A 21,494-nucleotide genomic window follows, 5' to 3' on the forward strand; every position below is an offset into this window, starting at 1 on the left:
AAGCATGATTAATTGATGCATTAATTGCCATGAAAGTAAATGTGGTTCACACAGGCAAGCAGGAGGAAATTCCTGCGCCCCTCACATCAATTAATAATCCCGAGCTGAATAAATAATTGTGTATGTCTGCTTGTGTGTGTCTGTGTGTGTGTGTGTGTGCTTGCGGGCCCGGTCGCATTGTTTATTAATTGCGGGATTTGGTGATTAATCGAGTGTTAACAATAGATTAAAATCAATTTGATGTACCTGTTTAATATAGAAATGAAATTACCGAATTGTCAAATAAATTCGCATGATTTTTTTTCTTCAAATGGGCAAATGAGTACCCAGTTAAAGTCTCCGATGCATTGATGTGAGCAGCTAAATTATTCAAATCCATCGAGAGACCATAATCAATTGTTTTTTTTCCCTCACTGCAATGTAATGAAAAATGCAATGTTTACATTTGTCTGTGTACAATATATATTTAATATGAAGTATTTATAAGCAAAACCCCGGCGTCGTTATTTTTAAATCTGACTTGTACTCATTTTTTTAAAAATCAGTCTTTTAATCTAGGTGGACTTTCTCTTTGTTAATGCGTTCGAATAATTTTTGTATTTTTTTTTTTTTTTTTTTTTTTACGGCGGGCCACCCATCCTGCTTGGCTCTCTCCGAAAGCTGAGAGGCACGCGAATGGGCGTGGCTCCACTCCGAGGAGTTTTTTCTGATTGGCTGAGACGTTTTCGAGGGGCGCGGTCCCCCCCCCCCTGCCTGCCCCCCTCTCCCGGCTGTCCTTATAAAAACCGTCTAGAGGGGGGGCCGGTTTCGTCTTCATCGTTCAAGTGTGCGCCGCACGCGAGGATTGGAGGACTTCTTACCCCATTTCCCCCTCCCCCTCCGTCTTGTAATGTTTTTGATAACTTTTGGAAGGTTTTTCTAACGCCGCATTTGCTACAAAAAAAAGCAACATAAAAAAAAGAGGACGACGGACAGCTGCCTGTCTCCCCAGCACCTCCGCCATCATGATGTCGATGAACAGCAAGCAGCCGTTCAGCATGCACCCCATCCTGCACGAGCCCAAGTACACGCCGCTGCACTCCAGCTCGGAGGCCATCCGCCGGGCCTGCCTCCCCACGCCGTCGGTGAGTCCAAAAAGTGGGGGAAATGCAGTCAGATTTCTGTCTCAGACCACAAAAAAATAAAAATAAAGTCGCAAAAAAAAACAAAAAAAAAAACGAGTGGAAAATTACACCCCTCCCTAAAAAAGTGCATTACAATAATCTTATTCAATATTATGATTTAAATCCTTCGTAATTTATTATAGTGTTTTTTTGTTTTTGTTTTTTTGCATTTTGAAGCTCATTTCATTGTATATTCAAAATGAAGTATGTGTGTGTGTGGGGTTGGGAGGCAGCGTTAATAATATTAATGAATGCTGCCGTACACTAGGAAAGGAGTTGATTGCTTCCTCGAATTGCAAAAATATGTGTGTGGAAATTACTTTTAGAAGGAACAGGGCTTCGCAAATTTGTTCTTAAATGGCAATGCGAGAATATTTTTCTGTTGTTAATATGATTTCTAAAGATACACTTTTGTCTGGTACACCTTTATAATTTTGGACTTTAATTTTACATAGAACGAATCTACGTTGGAAATGTTGCAATATCCACTGTGACAGTTTTTTTTAAAAATATAAATCGCTAGATTATTAAAATATTGTTATGGCAGAATTAAAATGGAACAACGTTTGCATTATTTTAATGATTTCAAGTCGCGGTGTAAGGCATGAGTATTGAGCTCTGAAAAATAGTTCAAATATATGTCTGGAAAAAAGTTGTTTTTTTTTTTACAAAAAGTGTGTGTGTTTGTCAGTGTGTGTGCGCGCGCGCGTGCATGTGCGTTCGACGAATCTTTCAATTTCTGTCAGATCCCTAGACGCTTCCAAATTCAATTGAACAGCAAAATGACGTCCATGAATTGGAGTCTTTAATTAGGCCGATCAGTTTCCAGAGAGATGAGTGAAATTTGCAAAATGATCGTAAAATGGATTTTTATGCTTTTAAACGCCATGTCGATCATTTGCATATTGATTTATTGACACTTCCGGTTGAATTAAGTGGAAAAGTGGACTTATTTGCCAACTCATTAAGCGTGACGCTTTAATATGCCTATTACTTTCCAGACTTTGGATTACTGCATAAATATGATTAACAGTGAAAGATGACTATCGAGTGAATGTAATTAACCAGCTCCTGCACACTTTTTGACACTGTGTAACTACGGATAACAGAAAAATGACCATATTTTCAGACACTTCCGGTCACTGTGTGAATACAATTGAGCATTTATGGGCATCTCAGTCGGGTAAAAATATTATTTGCAAGCATTTCGACCATATTTATTGCATCCAAATTTTCTCTTTAGCGTAAAATGACAAACGTGGCCATATCTTGTGATTACGCTGAATCCGTTAACAAATGGGGATGTCACACAAGTTAAATCCACATTTTTTTTTTTAATCCACAAATGTTTCGATGTTTAAATCCATATCCAGGTTAAGACTTGCAAATGGCCGTTGCAATCTATTTTTCAGTTAGGAGTTACTTCCGGTCAGTGTGTCAGTCCGACTCACCGCATTTATTATGTGAACACTTCCGGTCAAGGTGTGAGAAAAATGACAGTTTTGGAAGGAACGAGTTGGTCATTAAAAGTGTTTTGTTGTTGTTTGTCGCTGTTGTGGGGCGCACGGCGCAGCTCCAGGGCAACATCTTCGCCGGCTTCGACGAGACCCTCCTGCAGCGGGCCGAGGCGCTGGCGGCGGTGGACATCGTGACCCAGAAGAGCCACCCGTTCAAGCCGGACGCCACGTACCACACCATGACCACCATGACCAGCATGACGTGCACGCCCACGTCGTCGTCGGCGCACCTGCACCACCCGTCCGTGCTGACTTCGCACCACCACCCGGCGCACCACCACCAGCCGGCGCAGGGCCTGGAGGGCGACCTGCTGGAGCACCTGACGCCCGGCATCTCGCTGGGCGGCATGGCGGGTTCGGACGTGTGCTCCACGGCGTCGCACATGAGCGCCATCAACCACATGCAGCACCACCACCACCACCATCACCACCACGCGCAGTCGGTCAACATGCACGCGCACGGCCTGGGCTCGCACGGCTCCCTCGGGGGCGGCGCGTCGGGGGTGGTGGTCGGCGGCGGCGGCGGCGGAGGAGGCGGGGGCCCGGCGGGCGGCGACGCCGAGCCCGACCCCCGGGAGCTGGAGTCGTTCGCGGAGCGCTTCAAGCAGCGGCGCATCAAGCTCGGCGTGACGCAGGCGGACGTGGGCGCGGCGTTGGCCAACCTCAAGATCCCCGGCGTGGGCTGCCTGAGCCAGAGCACCATCTGCAGGTTCGAGTCCCTGACGCTGTCGCACAACAACATGGTGGCGCTCAAGCCCATCCTGGAGGCCTGGCTGGAGGAGGCGGAGCGGGCGCAGCGGGAGAAGATGGCTAAGCCGGAGATCTTCAACGGCGGCGACAAGAAGCGCAAGCGCACGTCCATCGCGGCTCCGGAGAAGCGCTCGCTGGAGGCCTACTTCGCCGTGCAGCCGCGGCCTTCGTCCGAGAAGATCGCGGCCATCGCCGAGAAGCTGGACCTCAAAAAGAACGTGGTGCGGGTGTGGTTCTGCAACCAGAGGCAGAAACAGAAGCGCATGAAGTTCTCGGCCACGCACTAATAATACCTACTTGTACAGTACAGTATATATTTAAAGAAAAAAAAACAAAAACAAAAACAAAACGCCCCCCCCTCCTCCTCACCCCCCCCCCTATTTTTTTCACTTTTGAGTGACAAATCATGGACCGGCTGCTATGTTCGTGCCTCTGGAGCTGCGAGCTGAACGAACGTTCTGGAAAGTCACCAAATGCAAATACTGTACTTCCTCACTGTACTTGAGTAGGTTCTTCTGGATTCGGTTTACTTCTTTGTTCGACGGCTTTTGCCCCCAGCTGTCTGTCTGCTTTCCGCAAGCGACTTGATCAAAATCGGCTCATTCTTACCTTTTTCTTTTTTTTAAAACGTCCGTTGAAAAATGAAAATTAATTTTCCTGTTATTCTTCAGAGACAAATCACGGCCTGGTTGCCATATTTGTGCCTCCAAGCGAGACATTTCATTACCTCTTATTATGGGAAGTGACGAAATTCACAATTCGTTATTTTACTTGTTGATTTACAGGCTCGGTTTATTCATTTTGTTTTGGCCAATTTATATTCCGATTGAGACTAAATAGATATGTGTACTTTTTGCTTTCGCAGTACAGGCGCGTTATTATCATTTTTCAACCTCACGAAAGATGACGTCACGCCGTAAAAAAATGGCTGGATGCGGAAAGTCAACATCTGGTGACATCTTGATTGGTTGACATTTTGGAAAAGAAAGAAAAACACGGACAGCCCTGAAATGGAGTCAGATGAAATATCAATGACATATTTGGAGAAGCCAGATATTCCCCATCCATGGCCTTATTTTCCTTTTTTTTTTGTCGTCTTACACAAAAATAATTTGTGGCCAATGCAAATTTTCTCTGTGTTATAATAATTATTCCTTTCTTTTCAACTCAATAACATTTCAGACTGTGTCCGTCTTCATTTTCTCCCTCAAACACAATTTTTTGTCTTTTTTTTTTTTACATAGCTGTACTTCTGCTAGAAGGTGAGTAATTTTCTACCATTATTAATGTTTTATTTTTTAAGGTGATGAAATGTCTTGTCAAGATGTTCTTAAACGGGCAAAACCTGGACGAGGGACTTGGCGGATTTGGATAAAAAAAAAAAATAACATGTACCCTGAACGCATCAAGCGCAGACCTTTCACCCCCACGCCCCCCAAAAAATACAACAAAACAAATGACTTTTTTATATTTATCAGTGTACATATTGTGTGAATAGGCTGCACCAATGCATTGAATTGTTTTTGTTGATTATTTTTGATGATAATGTAAAAAAAAAACAAAAACAAAAAAAGACAGCGAGAAAGGAAAAACAACCCACATGCATGTTTTGTTTGTTTTGAGGGTGTCTTCTGTGCGAGTTGAGGAAATTCCCACTGCTGCGAACGCATCGCAATAAGAAGAAGAAACTCGGTTGTGTCATGGTTGTGTGTCTACCTCATTACAAAAAACACACACACACGAAAAAGTGTTCACGGTGATTTAAGCAAACACATTCACGGAAAAGATTCCCCCCCCCCCCCCGCCTGATTTGTTTTTATGGGTGTGGATTTTACACTAGGAGAGTCACTGTAAAAAGCTGCCACCACAACGATGCTTTGACAATCAAGTATGATGATTCATTTCTTTGTATTATTGCTAACAATGACAACCACTGGATTTTATTATTTATTCGTCCCCCCTCATTGGAGCGCACTTTGTATAGATACAGATACCAACCACGAAGAAAATACATAGTTGGTCATATTTATTGCGTTATTTCCACCCCGTTTTAGTTTTCATTTAATATTAATTTATTTTAAAGGTGCTTTTTTAAATTATTTAAACGAATGGATTTGGTTTTGTGGATGTGTGTTCTTCAATAATGTGTCTGTGTACATGACAGAAGCTGAAATAAACTGTGCACGTTTTACTTTATTCTCTCACAGATCCCTTTATTAAAAAAACTAGAGTCATTGGTTTCTCTACTGTAAAGAAATGATTCGGTCAATGGTCACTCCTTCAATAATTTTTTTTTAAACAAACTGGATAATTTGGTTAGTGATAAAGTTGTGATTTATTATTTCTGATATTGCTGAAAATATTCAGCAGTTTTGGGTCACTTTAAAAGGTCATAACTGCTGAAAACTGTGCAGTCATTGGTCATTTTGAAATAATGATTCAGTCATTGGTTACGCTGAATAGTTTGTTTTTATTGCATCTGATCACTGCTGGAAAAAAAAAACAGTCATTGGTCACTCTAAAAATGTTTGCATGCATCTTAATAATTACTGACAATATTCTACAGTTATTGGCCTTTCTGATATAGTGATTCAGTCATTGGTCGGAATAAAAAAAAAAGATGTGAATAATCTGACAACATGATTGTAACTGGACACCCCCCCCTAAACCCAAACCCCAAAAATATGTAAAAATATTAGGTTTATAATATTAGAGCTGATATCAAGGCATTTTTATGGTTTTCTTGACAGTAAACTAAAGTCACTGCAATTGATTTTGAGCATATCAAGTATGAGGTCATGAACTCTGTTTTGTTGTGTTCATTTTGTATTTTTCAGGCAAAATATGTGACGGGTTGCCAGGTTTTCAAATCAAAAAGAAATGGAAGACATAAAAATGGCTTCATCATTTCTTTCCATGGCTGGATTTTATTGCCCATCGTTGAAGTAAGCAATATTGTTTTCCCTTTGTTGTGAATTCAATGTAATGTAATAACTGGTATGTTTTAATTCAACTGCATTTGGAAAATACTACTTTATGATATGAATGTGCAGCTAGGGTTTCCGGATTATTCTTTCTCATCAAAAGTCAAGATAAAAACTTCATTTATTAATCCCACAGAAAAATGCTTTACTTCACAATAAGTTTATATTTTTCTATAGTAAGAGGGTTACACTTAAATTGTGTATTCATTTTTATAAATTCTGTTTTGAGGTATGATTCAGCTCTCCTTCTGTATGATGTAAAAATCATAAGGGGGGGGGGAGAAAAAGAAGGCCTGATTTTGGTGAGTTAAAAGTATCAGGTAGTTTTGTTTATGAAAAGACAAAAATAATAATTCCTCCATTCCACTCATAAAAAACATTTGTTTAGGGAACAATTTGAATGAAAAAAAAGATGCACTGTTTTTATTTTTAAAAATGAACAAAATATTGATCAAAGAGGAAAAAAAATCCAAAAACTGCATTCAAGAAGAAAGGGGGGAAATGTTAATAAAAACAATCATAGGGAAAAATGTCTCCATCAAAAAATGAACAAAAAAACCCCAGCATGTTTAGTCTAATCAAATAAATACGAATATTAATATGGTGTTTAAATCAATTGAAATTGCAGTTTTATTTTATGTTAAATTGACATTTTTTGTCTTACAGTCATTTTTTTCTTAAATAAAAATATACTAACATGAATAAAAACACACTTTGTACACGTTAATATTTGTCCTAACTCATATTTTAGTTTGGTAATACAAATAGAAGCACACCTTCCCTGTTCATAAAAGATTTCTGCATCCTGACATTGCGCAAGTACAAATGATACAAAATTTGCATTTTAATATTTTAAAAGTTGCATCTAAAAAAAGATATATCATTATTATTTCATCTCAGATGTATGTGAGAAAGTATGCAGACATTCACGTGTGAGAACATTTCTTCAGTCTCCAGACTCCGTACGTCAGCTTTATGATGTCTTTTGCTCGCGTTATTATTATCATAATGGCGGCACGGTGGATCAGCTGCTAAAGCGTTGGCCTCACAGTTCTGGGGACCCGGGTTTGATCCCAAACCCGCCTGTGGGGAGTTTGCATGTTCTCCCCGTGCCTGCGTGGGTTTTCTCTGGGTGGGCACTCCAGTTTCCTCCAACATCCCAAAAAACATGCAACATTAATTGGACACTCTAAATTGCCCGTAGGTGTGATTGTGAGTGCGGCTATTTGTCTCTTTGTGCCCTGTGATTGGCTGGCAACCGGTTCAGTGTGTACCTCGCCTCCTGCCCGTTGACAGCTGGGATAGGCTCCAGCACTCCCCATGACCCTCGTGAGGATAAGCAGCAGAGAAAATGGATGGATTGATTATTATCATTACTGTGATTTTTATGTGTATTTGCGAGGTGATAGATCTTCCTCTCGCCACAGTCATTGGTCACTCAAGTAAAGCAAAGCCATTCTGTTATTGGCCAATCTCTCTCACTTTCTATATAAAATATATCCATCCATGCATTCATTTTCTTTGCCGGTTATACTCACGAGGGTCGCGGGGAGCGCTGGAGCTTATTCCAGCTGTCAACAGGCAGGAGGCGGGGTACACCCTGAACCGAGACAGACAGACAGACAGACAATAATTGCACTGACAATCACACCTAGGGGCAATTTAGAGTGTCCAATTAATGTCGCATGTTTTTGGAATGTGGGAGGAAACCCGAGTGGCCCGGAGAAAATCCACACAGGCATGGGGGGAACATGCAAACTCCACACAGGTGGGGCCGGGATCGAACCCGGGTCCTCAGAACTGTGAGGCCAACGCTGATCCACCATTCCTCTCTCTCTCTCTCTCTCTCTCTCTCTCTCTTTCACTGCATATGTCCAATCTTGAAAATATTCTACAGTTATTGGCCCCTCTAAAATGTAGAAATGGTGTTTGACCAATTTATGAAAAGGTTACATGGTCGTTTGGAAGTCTAGATTTTTTTTTTTAACGGTCTGAAATGTAATGTAGTCATTGGTCACTCTCAAATGTACATTAATTGCATCTTCTGACAACAGAGAAAGATGATGTAAAATGACTGGTCAGTCCTCAAAATTATTGATTCATAATTCAACCAAGGTCTGGAAACTCCATAGTCATTGACCACTCCATAAATAACTAACTAATAAATTATATGTGACCAACTCTGAAAAAAAAAACGTTTAAACGTACTGCATCTTACTAATGCCATTCACATACTCCAGTCATTGGCCTCTCTTAAAAGTGTTTTGAAATATCTGTCCAATGCCGAAAATATTCTGAAGTCATACACTGCTCCGAAAAGAGGTCACTAAATGCGTCTGGCCGACTACAAAAATGTCCTACAGTCATTGGTCACTCTAAAAGTAGTGATTAATATTAGGATCGACTTTTTGGCGGCCATGTTGATTGGTCCATACAACAAAGAGTCTTCAACTGGGCTTCATTAATGTTTCATGGTCACGCCGCTCTCCAGTTGAAGTCTATAAATTCTACATAATTGACCGTGTAATCAATGTGAGCGCCGTACACAGTTTCCCGGGGAAAAAGTGCCGGAACGCCGTCCTTCTAACCACGTTAAAGACTTTTGAAAATCATTTTAATGAAATGATGGTGCAAATTCATCTTTGTGATTTGCCAGTTTTAGTCAGACTGAATGCTAAAACCATTCTTGGGTCATTGGTTACTCTAATATGGGATTAAATAATTCAGAATGTGTTTTAAAAATAAAATAAAAATAAAAAAAGATATTCACTCTAAAGATCAGTGGGGGATTTTATCAAACAAATTGCTTTAAACATGCTTCAGTCATTGGCCACTGAAGAAAAATGTGATCAATTGTATATAAGCAGTGTGAAAAACATTCTACAGTTGTTCTAATATTTGCTTTATTAAACATTTGAGTCATTGGACACTTTAGTAGTGTTAAATTGCATCAGACATTTGCCCAAAAATATTTTGTCATTGGCAACTAATTATTTTAAACTAGCTATAAAAAGCCGATGTGTATCTGGCCAGTTGTTTATAACTTATAACAGTCATTGGCCACTCTAAAAACATTTAAATGTATCAATTACAAACCGATTGTTTAAAATATTCTACAGTCACTGGTCACTCGAATACTGCAGTGATTAATTGTATGTGACTTTTATTTGCACTGTGAGTGGCCTCTCACATTGTAGTGATGAAGATCTGACCAATGCAGAAAACAGTGTCCAGTTACTGGTCACTCCAAAATAGAAGTGATGAATTGCATCTGACAATTGTGGAAAAACATTTAAGTCATTGGTCACTCTAAAAATAGCAAAAATCTATCTGACCAAAGATGAAAAATCAGATTTTTGTTGTTGCAATTTTCGGATTGTCTTACCACTTGGTGAAAACATAGTCATTGACCTCTCTAAAATAGGAATTTAGTCACTGGTTGCTCTAAGAAAAGTGGTGATTAAATTCAATATGACATTTGTGGACAAAAATATTGTCTGTGATGACACCACAAATACATTTCAATGTACCTGATGAATGACTGAAAATGTTAGGTCGTGGGTCATTATCCAGTTATTGGTCGCTTGAAAAAGTAAATAATCAAATGTGGGTGGATGTTTGTTTATAATATATGCAAAATAATTTTCAAAAATGATGTTTGATCATGAAAGGCTACAAATGTGATTTTTTTTTTTTTGTTCAATCCAGATTATTTTCAATCCCCTATATTAGAATAGCTGCTGGATTTGTGCAAAAAAAAAAAATCCCTTTAAATCGCTCAATCTTTCTTTCCGAGTATAAACGTTTCCCTGCCGCGCTTCTCAGCAACGCCCCACAAACATCGCCCCCCCCCTCCGACAAATGTGAGCCATTGATGCTCTTAATTCCGCTCCCCTTTCACATTCGTCCAACCGCCTTGTGTGTTTTGTACGTTTCTTATTTTTCATTATTATCCCCCCCCCCCTATGAAGCGAGGAAGCACATTTTCATAAATAGACCTTGGCCGACTGCTGAGGCCATGAAACTTTAATGATGCTTCGAATCTTGAGTGCAGTGTTGGGTTTGGGGTGGGGGGCGTGGGGGGCCTTAGAGGATAGCAGGCCTCTGTTATGCTACAATGTCTCTCGCTCAGGCTCTCTCACTCGCACTTACACACATATGCAAACAACCCTCCCCCCCCCCCCCCCACACACAAATTCGTGTGTAGTGAGGATTACGAAGGAGGCACTGGAAGTCTAATCTGTTATTCTTTTATTATTGTTATTATACCCAATGTCTTGAGGGGCGACTGACCTCTGCTAATGCGCCATTAATGGAGAAAATTCATTGAGGCAGCCGTGACCACACACACATACGCTTAAACACACACTCAACGATGGAAGTGTTCAATGGTCGTGATGCAATATTTATTATTGACATACATAGATAAAGTACAGTACAAAAGGCCTCTGCTGAATCACTTTGCATTTCTGTCAAATATTTATCTACGTACAAAAATACAAACGGAAACCATGATCTGTTTTTGATTTACGGGGGACCATAATTCTAGGGGGCAACCACCCACCTTAAAAAAAAAGTTCGATTGTCAGAATGATTTTTTTGGGGTCCCCATTGATGCACGTCTTCTTCTTTTTCTTTCGGCTTGTCCCGTTAGGAGTCGCTACAGCGTGCCTTCTTTTTCCATTTAGAATGTGTGTATGGCCAGCCATCCATTTTCTTAGCAGCTTATCCTCACAAAGGTCCCGGGGTGTGCTGGAGGCTATCCCAGCTGTCAACGGGCAGGAGGCGGGCGGGGTACACCCTGAACTGGTTGCCAACCAATCGCAGGGGACATAGAGACTAACAGTCGCACTCACAATCCCACCGAGGGGCAATTTAGAGTGTCCAATTAATGTTGCATGTTTTGGGGATGTGGGAGGAAACCTGAGTGCCTGGAGGAAACCCATCCAGACATGGGGAGAACATGCAAAGTCCACACAGGTGGAGCCGTGATCGAACCCGGGACCTCAGAACTGTGAGGCCAACGCTGAGCTTAGCTACCCTGCCGCCCAGAATGTGTGTATGTAAAAATAAAAAATGTTTGGCTTCATTTTGCATTGAGAAACATCTCCAATTGACCATACATGATTGCCACAATACTTTCACTTATAAACGAATAAATATGAATAGTTTTAATTATGTTGGGTCATTGATGAGGGAGCAGTCTCGGATACAAAAAGACATTTTTACATCAACGTCAATCCCGTAAAATTGTGTCACGGGCCACAGATGAGAGCGACCTTTTTTTCATAAATAGAAATAGTTCTGTTCACTTCAGCCTCCGAAAATATCAGAACAATTTCCCGCAAAATTTGAAATTTTAAGGATCTAAAAAATGGCGCTCTGGTGCCATCTTGAGGCCAAAGACCTTTGTTGAAGTGAGTTGAGGAGCTTCACTTTATAAAGTAGACGACCACGTCCAAAATCTATCCAACAACAAGACAACTTGAACCATGTGAGCTTTTGAGGCCATTGGGGGGAAGGAGGGGGGAGGCATCATCATTGGTACGGGGCGCTAATTAAAACATGGCGTCGGTAATCAGGAACATTGTATAACTAATCAGGCCTAATGACGATGAGGCGTGGGGGCGGCGGGGGCCGTGGGGGGCAGACCATGATCAAACAGGCAACTTATGAGGCCTAATGGGCGGCCTTGCAGGATGACAATTTCACGGGCGACCCGGACTAATAATATGAAACGATGACGAGGCGTTCAGGTGATCACTGCAAAGGGAAAATACATTTGGATTGCGGAGTGGGGGCAGGGCGGGGCATAAATTGCGGACGGAATGCAACGCGATGAATTATGGAACGACATCGTGGCAGCCATATCAATATTTACACGACAGGAATCCCAGATCTTGGGGAAGCCTCTTTTTTTTTATGTCTGGGAAAGAAAGGAAACTCATCGAAGAAGAAGTGAAACGCAAACGTGAAATAAAAATTAAGAAACTTGTATAAGAGGGGGGAAAAAAACCATCCTTGTGATACTTAAACAAGTCTTGATCATTTCTAATCAATTATGTAGCAACCAGCAATTTTTGAAATATTTATACACACTCAATAACTCAACTCGTGTCATTGTGTGACTTAAGGAGATGGTTGTGTTTATTATTTAGTAGGTCGCTGCAAACACCTGACTCAACAAATTAATAAATTCATGTCATAGATATTTTTACGCAGGAGACTTTTCATTAGACAATGGGGGGACAAATAATAATCAAGCCAAAACATGTGAGTTATAATAAAAGAACGAAGAGGTTACGTTGTGAGAATAAACTCGTAATATGATCCAAAAATTGTAATCCACAAGAAAGAGATAAATCCGCAAATTAGGAAAAATGAGCTGTTAAATCTCCAAAATACATTTAGGATATTACGAGAACCAGTACCTATGTTACGAGGGGTGGGGAAAAGTCAGTAATTTACAAAAATAAAGCGGTAATATTCCGAAAATAATGTTTCATGAACAAAGTTGTAATGTGAAAAAAGGCTGTTAATTTCTGAGAATGACGTCATATCACAAAAATTAAGTTGTTATTGCGACTATAAAAATAATTTTAAAAAGATGTTGGTACAGTAAAAAAGATACATCGATACAATTCTAATATGATAGGTAAAGTTGTGATATCATGAGAAAAAAAAGATGGTTAATTTTCGGGCTGTGAAAAAAAAATGATAATTCGGCCTAGTCGACCACGAAAATTAGTCGACCCAAAAATTTCTCTCTTGTGGCAATAAAAAGTGTTATTTAAACAATATTTGCTCCACCGGAAAGGAATTTGCGCCCCCCGGAACTACGTATCCTTTGTCCATGTTCACCACACGGGCATCTGTTGCATACGGGCGCTCTGTGGGACAAGTGGAAAAGCATTGCCGGAAACGACAGATTAGCGGCTTTGTAAGTGATTATTAAGACACTACGATATGTTTAATGTACATATAACATGATATATGAGTGAGCTGAATCGTAGTTAGCGTTTTTTAAACCTATAAATGTCAGTCGGTAGCGCCCTAATGCTAATCGCTAATCCCAATGCTAATAATGCTAACTGTTTAGCAAAAGATGATTTTATTGTCTAAATTATATACAGAATTGGACCAGGACCAACTTATGTTTGAGGATAGAAGTCCACCCCTCGTTAATGATGAGAAAACGAATGTGTGTGGGCATAAAATAAAACAATAACAATTACCAAACATTTTTAATTAAACTTTTGTACGGGGTGGTGGCGAGTACTCAACCAAATATAGGATAGGATAATCCAATGGATCGTAAAAACATTGATTAGTGACAGCCCATTTTACTTTGCTAAAGTTGTGATCTTAGACGAAAAACAAAACATTAAAATACAAGAATCAAGTTGTAATCTTTCCATTATGAGATTATATTTCTAGTATGACAAATTACGGTGTAGTTTGCTTTCTTAAATTGGAATCATACAAGGAAAAGAAGATGTTAAGTGATGAGAATGAAATTGTAATCTTGACAAAAACGTGGTAATTATTTTAAAGAAAATAGTTATGAGGCCAAAGTTGTTGTGTTGCACGTTATCACACTGAAGTTTTGATATGATGAGGAAAAAATTTGCTAAAATTGCAATGATAAAATTGTAGTCTGAAAAAAGTTGTTCAATCGCATGGATAAAATTGATATGATGAAAACAACATTGAGTTACGCAGATGATACCATAATATAAGAAGAACATTTTTATGTAATTACAAGAGTAAATATGTGACTTTATAAATTTGCTTTTTACATTTTTGTATATTATTGTTTCCTTAATGGCACACAGATGCTTTCCTACCAAAAAAGCCTTTAAATGTTGGTGAGTAGAATCAAAGCAGGACTCATAAATACTAAGCATAAATGTACATTATTGTACACTTGGTTGCGTTTAGTGTGAATTAAAGCAAGCCGGAGAATGTTATATATTTTTGCTCTATTTTTCTCATTCCCCCCTCCCTCCCCCATAAAGGCATGTTTGGAGAAGCCAGAGACGTAAATACAAAGTTGCACTTAATTCAGAGAAATGTGTTCAAAGTGGGCTGCAGTGCATCGGGCTTCTCTAATCACGTCTCATCCATAATGCATGTGCAAAAACTGACAAGATGCCCAGCAAAAAAATAAATGAATTTGAGGGGGGGGTTTCAACCTTCCCTTCAACGGATAGCGGCTAAACTTCACCATTTAGCGCTGGTACAATTTTAATGAAATTAAAACGTATTGACGTGACTGATGAGCGGAAGATGATTGCGGCTGTGCGAAAATGAACTGTTAAAAAAAGTGCACCAGATGAAGGACTGAAGGACTCGAAACTCATGATCGACGTGGCCGTATTGCTCATAAAACGTCTTTGTTTTGAAAAGTGCTGCGCTGTGGGCGATTGACCTACAAGTGGTTCTCGTTTCAAAGTGATTTATTCCCCGTTGGAAAGAATGTCAACTGAATAGCTCCCGCTGTAAAGACTTTATTTTCCACTCGACATGGGCTGACTTAATGAAACCCCTCCGCTCACTTCAACATAGTTCCCTGTAAATTATGAACTGTCATTAAAGTGGAACGAGAACTAACTGCATAATAAAAACAATTGTAAATATTCCGGTAATAACATGATTAACTATTAAATGACAAAAATAGCCAGAATATCACAACAAAAAATGTATAATATTTCAACAAAAAGCACCAAAAAGGTTTCAAAATAAATTTTTAAAAAAAAATTCTTACTATCATCTAGAGTGGAACATTAACGACTATGATAAAACTAAAATAAAGAAAAATCAATGATATATTTTACAATTGGAGGAGTGTGGGTAATAGAATGCAAAACGGAGAAAATAAACAACAAAATAAATAAACAAGTTACTAGAGAAGCAGCAAAAGCCCCAGCAGTACCTTTCATAACTGACAGAGAACCAATAATTGGTGTGTGTGTTTGTGTGTATTGAAGCCTTGGTACGGGGTCGTGTTTGGGGAATGGCTCCTTGTGGACTCGCTTGCTTTTCCCGCTTTCTTGCTCTGGCCCATATACTGTACTGTATATTTGTGTGTGCGTGAGCCGCTACTTTCTTGTCTTCGTGATAAATAATGCAGCGCTGCCAGGCCGCCGGGTTTCCAGTTAAATAGCAATTTGCTTAACCAGTGCTCCCAGTCAATGCCAGCTACACTCGCACTACAACCCTATGTGTATATTTTTATGTATCAATATCAACACCCTCTCCGCTAATTACACTTAAAGATCGATGTGTTTCCATCCCCAGGTTTCTGGAATAAGCTTGTAATGTGACCCGGAAATGTTGAAAAACGCATTTAATTTCAAGAATAGAGTTGTAATAGATGGAATGGTGGCTCAGCCGGTTAAGCGTTAGCCTCACAGTTCTGAGGTCCCGGGTTCAATCCCGGACACACCTATGCGGAGTTTGCAAGTTCTCCCCGTGTCTGCGAGGGTTTTCTCCGGGTACTCCGGTTTCCTCCCACGTCCCAAAAACATGCAACATTAATTGGACACTCTAAATTGTGATTGTGACTGTGGCTGTTTGTCTCTATGTGTCCTGCGATTGGTTGGCAACCAGTTCAGGGTGTACCCCGCCTCCTGCCCACTAAATGGCGTTTTCATTCAAAACCCATAGGTTAAAGTCTGGTAAGATATATTTTTAAAATTTCTAGTTCTACCCTTCCCACAGGCTATGAAAACATTTCAACTAATTATAACACTTCAATTGAATAAAACCCTTTTAAAAGTATTCCTTGGGACCTATTCTCACGGTCTTGCTGCCAAGAAATGGGAAACGATCAGAAAAACAGAACTTTTGCTCCCACAGTTCTCCAAACGAGAGACACAAAGTGTGCTCGCTTTTCAAATTTGGTCGCGCCCACTTGAAGTCAACTGTAAAACTGAGGCATAAAACAAGCACACGCACAAAAATAGTAACACCAAAATGTTCAACAAAAACATATCAATTCATTTAATAAGTCTGCCATCTTAATGTTGACATACAAAGCAAAATCCAACAGACGGGCTACCATAATTTGGCAACGCAACTGATTTCTGAAAAACTTGACATATATAAAGGAAATCCTTTACTTAAATCCTTGATTTTACTTCCCCCGCCTTACTCATGTCAACGAGCATATTTTTCAGGGTTGATTCGTACATCCTGCGGATATTTTGGTTCGCGGACTCGGTTCCGCTGCCAAAGTCGCGATCTGCTTCTGCCGCTACCAGGAGAAGGAGCGGAATTTGAATTCATTGAGGGAGATTTTTTTTTTTACGGGCGGCAAGGCTTGTCAGGTAATTCTGTTAACAAAAGGTATCCTTAGATGGAATTAAATATTTATCCGGTCTATGAATAACAATTGGAGGGGAACGAGGTGGAGAGGCGCTGTTTACTTTTTTTTTTTTCGCGGGGTTTGCCCGGCAGGACCCTGTTGCGCATTCCATCTCACAGAGATGATTGTCGGATCGGTAGGTGGTGGTTTTGGATGGCGAGGGGGGCTGGAGGGGGGGGCATTACGACTGTTACTGAAAGACGTGTTCACGCTTTAATCCTCCACAGGAAGGAGCGAGCCCAGGACTCCGGGACTCAGCAGGAGCTCGGCTGGATGTCCCGACCTTAAGATGGGGCCCCCGCTGACCCTGTAACGGCATCTGTGCAACCGCCGCCGGACTCACATGAGGTGAGCCAGGTTTCAAAAAGCGGTGTTTATTGTTGTTAACATTATCATGAATTCAAAGCACATACTGTACGCGGAAAAAGTGAGACATTGCACGACGGTGAAATTTCTGAACAAATTTAAAATGCACTCCAGTCCTTGTAGGTAAACTTCAGTTGACTTTCTGTAAACTTTTTCATGTTTCAGTACATTTTGCACAACTTGCTGAAAAATTCACGTGTTTGATCTAACGGTGTCAGAACGATCCATCCATCCATTTTCTGAGCCGCTTATCCTCACAAGGGTTCGGGATAGTGCTGGAGCCTATCCCGGCTATCATCGAGCAGGAGGCGGGGTATACCCTGAACTGGTTGTCAGCCAATTACAGGGCACATGGAGACAGACAACAGTCGCACTCAGAATCTAATTTAATTTAGAGTGTCCAATGAGTGTATGTTTTGGGGATGTGGGAAGAATCCGGAGTGCCCAGAGAAAACCCACGCAGGCATGGGGAGAACTTGCAAACTCCACATGGGCGGTGCCGGGATTCGAACCCCAGTCCTGAGAACTGTGAGCCCAACACTCTAACCAGTTGTTCCGCCGTGTGTCAGAACTAATTGATAAGTAATCGTTTATAAAATTAATCGACTACTATTTTGATAATCGATGAATGGTTTAGACCTATTGTTTTGCCAATTTTCCACGAACAAATTAATTTGCGAATGCAAATCTGGAAATATGCAGCTGTCAACTTGACAATCAATTTTCGATATTTTTATATATATATATATATATATATATATATATATATATGACATTTGATAAATTAAAAAAAAAGCAGAGGGGAAAGGTATAGCTATCAAAATGTCTTTTTTTTTTTTTTTAAATGCTCGCTATGTCACAAATTTTCAACTACCATGTGTGGCTATGTAATGTATCACTTGCAATAAACAAGGGCTCATTGTTTGTCTGTTTTAAATTTTATAAGATTAGACAACAGGCTCTAAGGAAGTCTGGTCCAGAAGTGCGTCCATCCCTGAAGTTGTACAAACTAAGGCCCGGGTGTTTGCACAAAAAAGTTGAACATCAGTATTTGTATTAGCAGATCTATCGCATCCGCACAAAAAGGGATTTGCGTAGTGTTTTTCAAACGGGGAGGGTTTGTTATGAGAGGCGTAAAGCAGACCGATGCACAGCAGGCCTTCATTGATCCCCAGCGCGAAGATCCCAAACTCCTTTTTTCGCTCCTTTGTATTCCTTCCCGGTCATAAATAATGGATGCAGCGGCTCTGATGACATTAACGCCCGGGATGGGCTTAATGAGCGAAGCAGCTCTGACTGAGCCAGTGTAGTCGGTGGGCATTTTGAATCAAACTAAGGTGGTAGAAGAAATATCGATTCCAAATAAAGTCAGACGCTTTGATTCGAGAGTCGGTATCAGACGCACCCGAGAGTGCAACCTGTTGTGGCCACTTGCAACTTAACGTTAAACTTTAATCAGCCTCACTCACAGGGTACACGCCCTCCTTTTTTAAAAATGATTAATTCTTTATTTTAATTTCCCCAAGCGTTGGCCAAACGGCGAGCGAGAAGGTTTCCACCCGCGCGGCAAAAAGGTTTCAATCGGAAGGCCTTTGATCATGCCTAATAATATCCCAGCGGTTGACGGATGAAATGGAATGATGGCTCTTTGATTCCGTATTGAAAAAAAATGATGCCTTCCTCTGGCAGATTAGAAAAATAATACATTTGTATGTACATCCTCATCGGATTGGGGAACTTTTCAATTAGCATCATTATAAAGATTTCCAGATGGAAAGATCCGATAAACGAATGTCTGCATTATTCTAAATTGTACACCTTCAATACTTTGTTCATTGCAGGATCCAGATCCACCCCTGACACAACCATTTACAATTTTTGGGGTAGTTTTACCACTCCCACACATTTTAAACACATTTAAATTACTAGAAACTCCAGAAAATATGCTGGTAACTAAAAAAAAGTCTGCTAGCCTAATGCTAATGTACGAATGTAAAATACCTTAATTGAAATTAGGATCGTCATTGCATTAATTATGAACCTTCAAACAACTGCAGGTCATAATGATATGGGTAACGGGTCACTTGGGGCGTCAATCTCAGAGGGCGGGGGCACGCATGACAAATGTATTTCGAACGTTGTTTTTTGATCGTAAAGTGAATATTCTTGATCGGCAAGATTTTCCGTCAAAAAAGGACAAGCGCCGCTGTATTGTCCTGAAAAAACATCAAAGACGTCTCCGATGAATTTACTTTTGAGTCAATTTTTATCCCATTACTGTGAAGTTGACTACATAAGACCTTTTTATCTTAATATTAAATTACAGTCACTGTGATTTGACACAGTCTCTGCTAGTTTACCTGGCACCGCCCCCCTCTGCTCTTTCAGGGGTACACTCATAATTACAAACAAAACACACACACGCAACTTTATATCTGCGGGCATGCCTGGTGGACCACACCCGTAACTTTATATCTGCAGGCATGACCGACCACAACCATAAATTTTTCAAATGTAAGTGACTGAAGTTAACTTCTTCAATGTTGGACCATATTTATGGCACCGATGCTTCAATTGAGTTGTTTTAAACTATTTTTCAGTTCACAAAATTTGCCGTGAAAGACTATTTGCTTGCATTACTCCATTTTTTTTTGAGGAGCTCAGAGTCCTCCTAGGGTTTAACCCAATAAAATATTTGCTACTCAACACAAAATGGTCAAATTTATGCAGCATTTTTTTACGAGTGGTGAAAATTGATTCCTTCAAACTTGCACTCAGACAGTACTTTGGGACCAGCTGCAAGGATATTCCCGTAATCTTTTTTTAAATTTATTTATTTATTTTTAATGAGCAGAGATTTGCCAAGTGTGCGTTTTTCGGGCTGTATTTTAATTCATGCGCTGACCGTTGCACTTGGAAACCCGCACAGTCAATTTGGGTCGAGTTTACAACCGTTTCTTTGAGGTTTTAGAATTGCATGGGGATAGAATTTCAAAGGGGTCGAAAATATTTTGTAATTTTACCGAAGGTTTGAAGTAAATTTCCATGGCTATTTTATACGGGAAGTTATGGGAATATTCCAAGTTTGAAACTTTAAATTAGTATAACTTTTTGGGAGCTGACTGAGAATTGAAGGTTACTAAACGGTGTGACATTCAAGCATAAATGTAAAGTTTTTGTTTTATTGTAAGCAGAAATAAAATAGATGAGAAAATAATACAATTTTTGGAAGCCAACATGGAGAGTCCCATTAAGTTCTCTGTAGGGGCAACATTTGGCCCACTTGCCCAGTCTTAGAAGGTCTCGTGTGTTCTTGTTCCGAGCAAAACGCGGGACGTCCTATCTGATTAGCGGTGCTGTCTGTGAGTTCACTAATGCACCTCGCCATTAGCATGTTTCCCCTGGTTGCCACGGGCATCTTAACGACACCGCTCACACCCCCAGGCCCGCTTACTCATCGCCGCCGCCACCCTGTTTGATCGTGTCAGGACTCATAAACGTCAGATGGCGCCGGGGCCTATGCCGTGGGCTTCGCTGTCGCCATGTAAGAAGAAGAGCGTGGTACCAGGGTCTCCTCAGTCGATGGAACTTGGATGAAAGTTACACCCAACCATTTTCTATATCGCTTCTTCCGTTGACAGCGTAGAAAGTCTAGGGTGACTTGGAGCATATCCAAGTTGAATTTGAGTGAAAAGAAATTCTGGGCCTGTCGAGTCTATTCAATCATTAATAGAGAGGAGGGTGAGAAGGCTGTGTGCCTAAAGAGTTTTGTTACCATATTAACACGTCTGGCATGAGAGAAGTGCGTGTGGCGAGGAACGAGGCATGAAAGGATGGTGGTCGGTGGAGTGCTCCAAAAAGCCTTTGCGCCTCCACCCTTCCTCCGTGTTCTCCCACCTCCTATCACACCCCTCCCGTATTACTTTCTTCTGAAAAATTGCCCTGAGGCGAAGCCCTCTCCTGGGTGGCGCCCCCGCGAGCGGAGCCCTTGTTCCTTCCATCATTGGAGGCCAAGCCCGAGCTTTTAGCGGGATCGACCTCCGAGGCAAGCCCGACATCACACACGGCGTTGGGCCAGGCGCGTGGCGTGCCTTGTTCCTCCATTCCCACAGCTCAACATTCAGACACACTTTGGAGGCGTTTAAAACGCACAATCTGGGATCTAATGGAAAACCTTGTTCTTCATTGTTGCTGTTTGGTAGTACATTTTGTTCAATGCCTTTCAATGTGGGGTAATCTTCAGCTTTTTGTACAAAATTATTCGACCATTAGAGAGTCCACCGTTTCTCTGAAACTTGAAGAACGTTCCGCGAAGGTTTTACATTATGATTTCGGAAACCTTTGC

The 21,494-nt window shown here is 40.7% G+C and overlaps 1 protein-coding gene and 1 long non-coding RNA gene across 5 annotated transcripts in view; both read left to right on the top strand.

The window, feature by feature from the left end:
• The first annotated feature begins 671 nt into the window (after positions 1 to 671).
• pou4f4 (POU class 4 homeobox 4) lies at positions 672 to 3,750 on the top strand. The gene is made up of 2 exons (XM_061803585.1): positions 672 to 1,124; positions 2,737 to 3,750. Exons 1-2 carry the CDS (start codon positions 1,005 to 1,007, stop codon positions 3,715 to 3,717), a joined length of 1,101 nt encoding a protein of 366 aa, XP_061659569.1. The 5' UTR covers positions 672 to 1,004; the 3' UTR covers positions 3,718 to 3,750.
• Positions 3,751 to 13,224: 9,474 nt separating this feature from the next.
• The window catches only part of LOC133491419 (uncharacterized), a 79,167-nt gene continuing 70,897 nt past the window's right edge, over positions 13,225 to 21,494 (top strand). For all 4 annotated transcript variants that reach the window (XR_009792403.1, XR_009792401.1, XR_009792404.1 and 1 more), the window contains exons 1-2: positions 13,225 to 13,354; positions 17,011 to 17,131. This is a non-coding gene — a long non-coding RNA (uncharacterized LOC133491419). The remainder of the gene's footprint in view (positions 13,355 to 17,010; positions 17,132 to 21,494) is intronic.

The sequence above is a fragment of the Syngnathoides biaculeatus genome, chromosome 18 (genome assembly GCF_019802595.1).
Source record: "Syngnathoides biaculeatus isolate LvHL_M chromosome 18, ASM1980259v1, whole genome shotgun sequence".
Taxonomy (NCBI): domain Eukaryota; kingdom Metazoa; phylum Chordata; class Actinopteri; order Syngnathiformes; family Syngnathidae; genus Syngnathoides; species Syngnathoides biaculeatus.